A 10,090-nucleotide genomic window follows, 5' to 3' on the forward strand; every position below is an offset into this window, starting at 1 on the left:
ACTGCTGCTCATATGAAATAGACATCACGGGAGATCTCTGACCCGTATTAAGGTCGTTTTATCGTTCAATCGCTTTCGTTCTATACAGTGGCAAAGCTAGAAAAAGATGCATACATACAGTACTTCACTTGGTCATCAGTGCGCCCTGCTGTCTCTTCCGCACGAACCGTGCGATGTGCCTTCCCCTAATCAGGTGCTAATCGGACAGTTGAAAAAACGTCAAATTTTAAGGAAAAAATTTGACGATAGATTTATAGCAAAACTGTTATTTGGTGAAAGCCTAGGGACCTTAAATCAAAAGGACGAATTCTAGATGTTTCCCTTGATTCGAACAGAAATTCCCATGCACGTAATTTGAACCGGGAAAAAGAAGTCAAAAGGATGATAAAAAATGAAGTTGTACTTGTCACCTTACATCGTTAAACCTAGTCAAAGCTTGTTTGCAAATCACGTTCTTGGGGTTGTTGTGGTCCTCCCCTTTGCAGCGTTCCATTATTGTCTTAAGGCCGGTGTAATTAAGAAATGTAAAAAGTCAGTCTGAATGAAATTGGACTGATGACATAATAAATGGGAAGCGTGTTTAGTTAATTAAAATTACCTCGTACAATTGATCTGAAATGATTCCGACACCATGGAGATATGGCACCTTTGATTCGTAGTCGATCCTTTCGCCTCTAGTTGGATTGCCTACTACATAGCCCTGAATAACACTCAAAATGCAAAGTAATTAGTACGAGTACATAATCTGTCATGCATGGATATAGAGACCGGATATTGGTATTGGATTCGACTAGTTACTGAATAAAATTGGCGCCAGTATTTAGTTCAGTTGCTATCTCTAACAACAGTTCCTACAATTATAAATGGATATAGCTAGCCATATAGACGAATGGTCAGTCCTAATTAAACTTGTCAACGCTTTTAGGTGAACTTATTTGTACTATTATATGATGAACAAACATTATTAATCAAGAACGATGGTAACGTTTTGGACTACTGCCCGTATTATAAGATCGACCGTACATGAACTACAGTTAGATGCAAGTTGTACACGAGGACGTATTTCGATAAGGACGAGAGACTCCAATTTTACTTGTTAATTAGCCACTGCGTATTAACCATGGTAATGATTCTTCTGCGATTAATCAATGGCAGACAGATGGCTAACCTTGAGATTAAGAGTCGGTCTTACCCCCGCTTCAATATCTGAAAAACAGGGAATCGTTAAATTGTGAAGTAGTCGTAATTGCTGCGAAACATGCAAAACCTTCTGAGATCTTCTGCGCGATAAATGGGACGATCTTTCCGGCATAAGAGTCTCCCCCGACGTAGAACGGATTCGTGAGGTACTCAGGATGGCCACCGAACCACTGAAACAGGCGATCAGAGGCGTTTCTTGGAACAAAAATGGTCGAAAAATACAGCCAATTAATTGCGTAGAACTAGAACATGGGCTTACGTTGGAGAGGAATTTCACGAGCTGCAGTGACGCTGAGACGTCGCCGACGTCGTACCTCTTGGGATCCCTGGAGAAGGAGAAGCCTGCGCTTGATCAGGGTGTCCGCACGATGTTGTTGCGTGGAGGCAAACCCTAGATTGATTTTGTGTCATTGCATGGAGGCAGCGGCTCAGTTTATATAGAGAAAGGTCGCTTGATCAGGGCGTCCACACGATGTCCACTCCGTGTAACCGAACCGGATAAATCGCGCGTAACCTATCCGGACTCCACGCCATTTTCACGCACCGGATTTTTCGAAATGTTTCCAAAACAAACAAATCCGAATTTCCTACAACAAAACAAAACTACAAAAGGAAGTTGCATCTGCGCAAGGGTGAGGAACCAATTTTGGAGGACCAGGCGAGGCGAGCGAGCACGCGGGTGTGTTCGCCTCTTCTCTCCACCTCACATGCTTCAAGTGGCTAGGAAGGCATCCTCCCTTTTAAGGAGGTCCCCTCTCCTAGAATAAGCAAGGTGGTACTAAACTCCCCATGCATACCATCACATGAGGTGGGCTTTTGTGATTTTCCAAAGAATTAATCTTCAAGTGGGCTAAGGCCCATCTATTAATTTCAACAATCCCCCACCAAATCTTAAAATCTCACTGAGATTTTCCTTTTCCAGCATACTTTTTATAGACCAGCGGTTCGATGGAGACCGATTAAGGTTGAACATCCATCTAGAACTCCAAGCAACACTTACTCACAACTTGAACAATGGACTATGCCTTGCATTGCAAGTCTTGTGCAAGCAAGTTTCACTCAGAGTCTTATCTGGTACTAGACCGTCTGTAGACTACCCCTCGGGTGGAGCGTATAAGTCATACTCCTAGGTCTTTTAGTAAGCTTCCTAGAAGATTCATCCAAAATCTCCGTAGACTGCGACTAACAGTCAAGCTCACAAAGGTGAGTTCTTTCAAGAATGCTCTGCAGGACAGCATCTTCGCAAATTAAAGCCAACAGAACTCATTAAGGCATAGCCAACCTGCCTTGCAGCTCACGAGAGTACATGCATCTTCACTTCGAGAGGGTTTATATTGGTACTCTCCTTCAGTTAACTTATGGCTTGTTCTTCCCAGGATCTAATTCACGGGATCTCCGATCACATAGACTGGGTTACCACAATAGTATAACTCACATGGGTACGAAACAACACCACCACCCACCCAGTGTGAAGACCTCCACGAAACAGCACCAACCTTATGTTCAATGATTTGGGAATATTCCAATTGATTCCTAGCAATTCTCTTGTTCTTGTAAAGCAGCAAGCTAGGATCATAAAGTGTTGGAGAAGGCTTGCTGTCAATGTAGCCAAAGCGATTCAAGATCTTCTCCACATAATGGGACTGCAAGAGTGTAATCCCATTCTCACCTCTACTTTTCTAATGTTTAGTATAACATCAGCTACTCCCAACTTCTTCATATCGAAACTTTGAGACAGAATGATTTAACCTCATTTATCACCTCAGTATTTGTCTCAAATATTAGTATGTCATCAACATACAAGCACAGAATAACTCCCTCACCCCTACCATAGCGATAGTATACACATTTATCTGCCTCATTGACTTGGAAGCTTGCAGATGTAAATGTTCTATCAAATTTCTCATGCCATTGCTTAGTAGTTTGTTTCAGACCATACAAAGATCTCAACAATTTGCACACCTTGCCTTCTTGACCTTCAATTGCAAACCCATCAGGTTGATCCATATAGATCTCCCTCCAGCTCTCCATTGAGGAAAGTTGTCTTAACGTCCATTTGATAAACGACAAGACCATGTGAGGCTTAGGGAAAGTAGCACGCGAATTGTGGTCAATCTAGCAATAAGTGAGTAAGTGTCAAACAAATCTTCGCCTTCTTTCTGAGTATAGCCCTTTTCAACAAGCTGAGCCTTGTACTTTTCAATAGTACCGTCAGGCGTAAACTTCTTCTTGAACACCCAATTGCACCCCATAGGTCTACACCCATAGGGTCGCTCTGTGACCTCCCAAGTCCAGTTAGCGATAATGGAATCCATTTCACTACGGATAACCTCCTTCCAGTAGTCTCCATCAGGAGATGCATATGCTTCTGAAATTGACTTCAGAGTGTCATTCACGAGGTACACAGTGAAATCATCACCAAAAGACTTAGCCATCCTTTGTCTCTCACTCCTCCGACGAGCTTCACTGCCATCCTCGTTAATGACATGTTCATGTGTATGTTCATTTTGTTCTGGTGGTGTGATTGAACTGGGAATTATTTCAGAGGGTTGTCTAGAAGTACTATGTGTATCCTTCATTGGAAAAAAAAGCTCTCAAAGAAGGTAGCGTCACGAGACACCATAACTGTACCAACATGCATAAAATGTACCTCAGATTTAACTATTAAAAATCTATAGGCAGTGCTGTGATGAGCATATCCCAGGAAGACACTGTCCACAGTCTTAGGTCTAAGTTTGTGCTTCTTCGTTATTGGTACATTGACTTTCGCCAAGCACCCCCATGTGCACAAGTAAGAAAGTGATGGTTTTCTCCCAATCTATATCTCGTCTGGTGTTTTGTTCTTGTTTCTGTTAGAAACTCTGTTTAACACATGATTCGACGTCAACAATGCCTCCCTCCACCATGCCTTAAGTAGTCCCGCGGTATCCAACATGGCATTCACCAAGTCAATCAGTGTGCGGTTCTTCCTTTCGGCAATCCCATTAGACTCGGGAAAATAGGGACGCGTCCTCTATGTATGATGCCATATTCCTCATAGAATAAGTCAGACTCGTTTAAGAAAAACTCTCCACCACGATCAGACCTAAATCTTTTTATCTCTCTGTCAAGTTGATTTTCAACTTCTGCCTTATAAATTTTAAAATAGTCTAGAGCCTCGTCTTTCATTTTCAACATATACACATAGCAAAATCTAGTAGCATCATCAATCAACGTCATGAAATATCATTTTCCACCCTTCGTCAACACCCCATTCATTTCATAGCGATCTGAATGTAGGAGTTTTAGAGGTGCCAAGTTTCTCTCCTCGGCAGCCTTGTGACGCTTGTGAGGTTGCTTTCATTGCACACAACTATGGCACTTAGAACCTTTGACAATGGAAAACTTAGAAATTAAACACATGTTGGAAAGGCGAGACATCAAGCCAAAATTAATATGACATAAATGTGAGTGCCAAACATTAGCCTCATCATCCACACTACCGACTTATTGCAGAAATCAGAAAGAGAAAAGCGGAACAGGCCTCCACACTCATAACCTTTACCAATAAAATATCCATGTTTAGACACGACTACTTTATTACACTCAAAAACTAACTTAAATCCGTCTCTAGTCAGACGGGAGCCACTAACAAGATTACTGTCGATTGTAGGGACATGCTGCACTTTCTTCAACTGCACGATATTTCCCCAAGTAAACTTCAGATCTACCGTGCAAACACCATGAACAACAAAACTTCATATCTACCCATTCCCCATTAGGACGGTGGAATCCCGTGCTACCTGATAAGAAGAAAACAACGAAACATCAGCACAAATATATACATTGGCCCATGTATCAACCCACCAATTAGTAGACTGATTAGCTGAAAAAATAGTAGGTAAATTACCATACCCGCTTCCTTTTCCAGTGTTACCAATGGTTACATTAGCAGACTTGGAAGTCTGCCCTACAGGTGCCTTCATCCCCTTGCGTTGTGGACACTTCTTGGCCAGATGACCAGTCAAACCACACACAAAGCAAGTTCTCTCATCGTGGTTCGGATTGCTGTTGTTCTTCTTCTGCTTCTTGAAGTTGGTAGTCTGTTGAGCTTTATATTTCCCCTTATTCTTGTTCTGGGCCTTGTGCACAATATTGGCACTGGATTGTCCACCATCGCCCTTAGACGCGGTATCTTTTTCCCGAGCTTTCTCCTCAACATCAAGAGACGCTATCAACCACTGAATGGCGTATTCCTATCTCTTGTGTTTGAGTGCAGTACCAAAACCTCTCTAATAATGCATCCGGCCACAAAATTGTCAGGTAAGACACATGTAAGGAGTTCGAGTTCCTTAGCCATGGTCTGTATTTCATGAGCCTGCTCAACTACAGAACGGTTGTCAACCATCCTGTAGTCATTAAACTGCTCCATGACGTACAGATCATTGCTAGCATCAGTAGCACCGAATTTGGTATTCAGTGCATCCCATAACTCCTTAGCGTCGGTCATATGCATATACACCTCGACTAGACGATCGCCAAGAACGCTAAGAATGCATCCCACAAAGAGAGTAGTGGCCTCATCGAATTCTTTCTGCTAGTCAGCAGTAAGAACTCCCATAGTTTTGCCAGTACTCAGCCAGAAGCATTTCATAGCTATCAGCCACAGAGTGACCCTGATCTGCCATCTCTTAAAGTTCACACCGGTGAATTTATCCGGCTTCAGTGCATCGGCAAAACCAATCATAGTAAAACCATAGTGCCTATAATAAGGTTTTTGGATTGTTGAATTTATAAGCACATAATGATTTAATTTATTCCATAAATAAATCATGACATTGAAGATGTAAACTAGCATGAACGCATCATTAGAACTACACATGTAAACTAAGCAGGATAACATGAACAAATCAAATATGCATAGTATGTTGAACACGTACCGAGGGTACTGGAAGACCGGTTGCTCAGCAGGAATTACTCGCAGTTGCAGGCGTTGACAACGACGCACAGCACGTGAGCGAACAGGAAGACGAGCCGTCGTGGTCGAACAAGGAGAAGTCGAATGGAGCACTTCCCAAAAACCTTATTGCCGCCTTCTCCCGGTGTAGGACGCTGAAGGCACAGGTTCCGGAGACCTACTCTCCCGATCACCAGTGCACGCCGACGAGTGGGATGGAGTAGACTACGAGCGACGGCGCAGTATAGTGGAGGAGGCAAACCCTAGATTGATTTCGTATCGTTGCGTGGAGGTGGCGGCTCGGTTTATATAGAGAAAGGTCGCTTGATCAGGGCGCTCGTACGATGTCCACTCCGCGTAACCGAACTGGATAAGTCGTGCATAACCTATCCGGACTCCATGCCGTTTTCACGCACTGGATTTTTCGGAATGTTTCCAAAACAAACAAATCCAAATTTCCCGCAGCAAAACAAAACTGCAGAAGGAAGCTGCATCTACGCAAGGGTGAGGAACCAACTTTGGCGGACCATTCGATGCGTACGTCGTGCACGCGCGCTGCCATGCCATGCCGAGCGAGCGAGCGCGCGCGCGTGTTCCCCCTCTTCTCTCCACCTCACATGCTTCAAGTTGCTAGTAGGGCATCCACCAGTTTAAGGAGGTCCCCCTCTCCTAGAATAAGCAAGGTGGTAATAAACTCCCATGCATACCATCCCATGAGGTGGGCTTTTGTGATTTTCCAAAGAATTAATCTTCGAGGGGGCTAAGGCCCATCTATTAATTGCAACAACAAGATGCTGGAAGCCTAGTGGTTTTCACTAGCTCTTGTGCGTCCGCGTCGACATTTGATGTTTTGCAAAAACAACAACCTTGATTTCTTTGTTAATTTTTTTAGATCTCTGGTACTTAGTTTCTACTTTCAGCATTATTATCTAGATGCTCTCTATAAACCGTAATGTTCTACGTAAAGAAGCGAAATAGAACGGAAAATGGGACTGCCCTATGAAAAACAGAAGTTAAGGGTGTTTTATGGAAAAATTTACACATATTACCTAATCCCCATGTCCTGGTTTCCGCCCCCCAAACCATAGCCGCCATCTGCCTCTCCCCTTTACCTCTCTCCTTATGGGTTGCGGCAGCATACCTCCTCCCTCTCGTCTCTCTGTTCCGCTCGGGCCTCCCTGGCTCCACTTCTACATGCCTCTCATGTCTATTAGTCAAATCTGGCGAGCTCACAAGAGAAGGGAGCTGGAGCGTGAAGCGGCAACAGCCCTAGTGTTATCCTATCTTACTATAAAGTAATAACCCACTAATCCTAAGCTCAACATGTAAACATGCCACCTCATCATCCACTAGCAATGATTATATGCAAAACTTATGCAAGCATGCAACATCATTTATAATTGAATTTTGCAAATCAACATCCAATCATCTTCCTTCACATTATTCTTCACAATATTTTTAACACATATATATATCGTTCACATTATTTATTTCTCTTTGAACATAGTTTGACAAACCAATTTTATTTGTTGTTAATAATTAATACAATTTTACTTTTAACTTGATTATTAAATAAATATTAAAAGTTACAGGTAGCGCTATTCTGCGCTCTACAGCGTGGAATATTAGTTCGAGCGCCGCATGACGCCCTCTCCTTCCGGTTTTCCCTTTTTTTACCACCCCACCTTTCCTCCGCATCCCACCTTTTCTCGGTTTGTTTTATTCTTTTTTACCACTCTACCTTCTGTGTTTCTTTTTTTCTCTTTTCCATCTCATCCGTGCTTCATCATGGGCCCAGTTAAATATTAACCATCCAGATTTTTCTGTTTTTTTGTTCCCTCTATGTAGTTTTTCTATTTTCGTGTTTTAGTAAACTATTTACCGTCTAGTTTTTCTTTCTGAGTTTTCGTTTCTCTAGTGTCTCTGCACGTTTCAAAAGTAACGAATTTACTCCGTGGAGTTTTTCATTTAGTCCCAGCCTCCCACATCTGCTCATTCAAAAGTAACAAATTGACTCGCATGAATGCCTCCACATCATATGACGCCAATGCCTCCACATCGTATGACGCCATACCTAGATGGTCTTAAAAGAATTACTACAACTTACAACGCTAGTAATTCTTTTACCAATATTATAAATATTGTTTAGATTTCGTGGTCTGTGAGTAAAGCAATTACTACCTTCCTCTCGATATAGCCCATGATCTCATAGTCACCGTGTAGTAATATGTTTACTGATGTGCTCAATACACAGTATAAGAGTAAAAAACTGAGATTTCGTGGTTTGCGAGTAAAAAAATTACCACCTTCCTCTCGATATAGCCATGATCTCATAGCCACCATGTAGTAATATGTTTACTGATGTGTTCAATATATAGTATAAGAGTAAAAACTGATACTAAGAGTATTGTTGATGTGTATCACAAAATAGTTGTCACACCCTGAAGTTCTCCTCCTAAGCCTAAAATTGAATTTATAAATCACCCTAAGAAAATGCCGGTGCAAAGCAAGAGAAAACCTTAATAAATTAATGCAAATAATAATCGAATTTGGCATGTGGAATTTTTCTTGAGTTCTACATGTCGAAATACGCTAACAAGATTTTAAGTGGAATGTTCAGAGCTCTCCAAATAATTTTAACCAATTAAAATTGAGCACAGGCAATATTTAAATCCCTGGAAATTCCTTTCTTCCTTTTTCTTTTTTCTTTTTCCTTTTCCCTTAGTGGGCCGCCGGCCCATTTCCCCTCCTCTCTCCCCGCGCCTTGTTGGGCCGGCCGGAGGCCACGCCCCAGCTCAGCCCGCGCCCCTTCTCTCTCCCGGGGTCACCGACAGGTGGGGCCCACCTGTCGGGTTCTCCCCCAACCTCCAGCCGCTCGCCGCCGCGCCCGCAACCGCTGCCGCGCCTCGCGTCCACGCCTCCCGGGCCACGCCGTCCATGTCGCCCTCGCGCCCGTGCCTCCCGCGCCCACTTCCCCCTCTCTCCCGCTCGCCCGCGCTCCCGAGACGGCCGTCTATCTCCTCTCCCACTCCCCCCACGTTGGCCGACGATTCCTGCCTCTCCCGGCCACGTCCGGCCCACTCTCTCCCTATTTAAGCTCCGCCGCCACCCGCTCTCTCTTTTTCTCCATTTCGCCGAACTCTCCCGAGCTCTCCATCGCTCCCGCACCGTGCATCCACCCGCTGCCGCCTTTCCCGCCACTCCGGCCGCCGCTAGCCGCCGCTAGGCTCGCCGCCGCACCGTGCCGTCGCCGCCGTCGGGTTCGCGTGGCCGAGATCCCACCCGTCCACCCCTCCTTCGTCGAGGTTCGCCGCCGGAGCACCGTTTCCACTGTGCGACAGTGAGAGCCGCCATGTCCGCCGCCTTCGGCCATGGTTTCCGATCGCCGTGGTTCATCTCTCTCCCTCTAACCTCTCTCTTTTCCTCCCTTAGGGCATTCCGGACCTCGTCCGCCCGTCGCCGCCGTTTGCCCGTGGTCGCCGTCGCCGTTCGCCGTCGTCTTCCTCCACGCCGGCCACTCTCGGTGAGGCATCCCTCTTCCCTCTATTCCCTCCCTCTCCTTCCTAGCCGCCGCTTAGCGTCGCCGCCTTCGCGTCGCCTTCGCGCCGCCGCCTCCGCCGCCGGTTGCCGTTGCCGGCAACGCGTGCGCGCGCGCGCGCCGTCGCCATCGCCGTGGCCGGTCGGCCGGCCTTGAGCCGAGCTGAGCCGGGTCGCCGCCGCCCGTCCGATTAGCCCCGGGGGCGATCTGGGCCGTCGGTCCCGTGGACCGGCGGTGGATCACCCGCGTGGTCCTGGTCCACGGTGGACCCCCCCTTTGAGCCGCTGCCGAGTGGGGCCCGCGTGCCGGCGCCCCTTTTTCCTCTCTCCCAAGCCGCTGACCGGTGGGCCCCGCATGTCGGCGCGACGCCCCCTTGATGACGTCAGCCCTGAGATTTATTGCGCAATAAATTATTT

At 45.6% G+C, this 10,090-nt stretch overlaps 1 protein-coding gene across 1 annotated transcript in view; it reads right to left on the reverse strand.

Moving 5' to 3' along the window:
• LOC127755691 (serine carboxypeptidase-like 19) overlaps positions 1 to 5,165 on the reverse strand; it is a 28,289-nt gene extending 23,124 nt beyond the window's left edge. Inside the window, exons 1-6 of the mRNA XM_052281369.1 lie at positions 5,090 to 5,165; positions 1,460 to 1,542; positions 1,268 to 1,370; positions 1,169 to 1,206; positions 599 to 700; positions 416 to 499 (exon numbers count right to left, since the gene is read on the reverse strand). Of these exons, the coding sequence (XP_052137329.1) occupies positions 416 to 499; positions 599 to 700; positions 1,169 to 1,206; positions 1,268 to 1,370; positions 1,460 to 1,542; positions 5,090 to 5,165 (486 nt within the window). The remainder of the gene's footprint in view (positions 1 to 415; positions 500 to 598; positions 701 to 1,168; positions 1,207 to 1,267; positions 1,371 to 1,459; positions 1,543 to 5,089) is intronic.
• Positions 5,166 to 10,090: the final 4,925 nt, after the last annotated feature.

Source organism: Oryza glaberrima, chromosome 11 (genome assembly GCF_000147395.1).
Source record: "Oryza glaberrima chromosome 11, OglaRS2, whole genome shotgun sequence".
Taxonomy (NCBI): domain Eukaryota; kingdom Viridiplantae; phylum Streptophyta; class Magnoliopsida; order Poales; family Poaceae; genus Oryza; species Oryza glaberrima.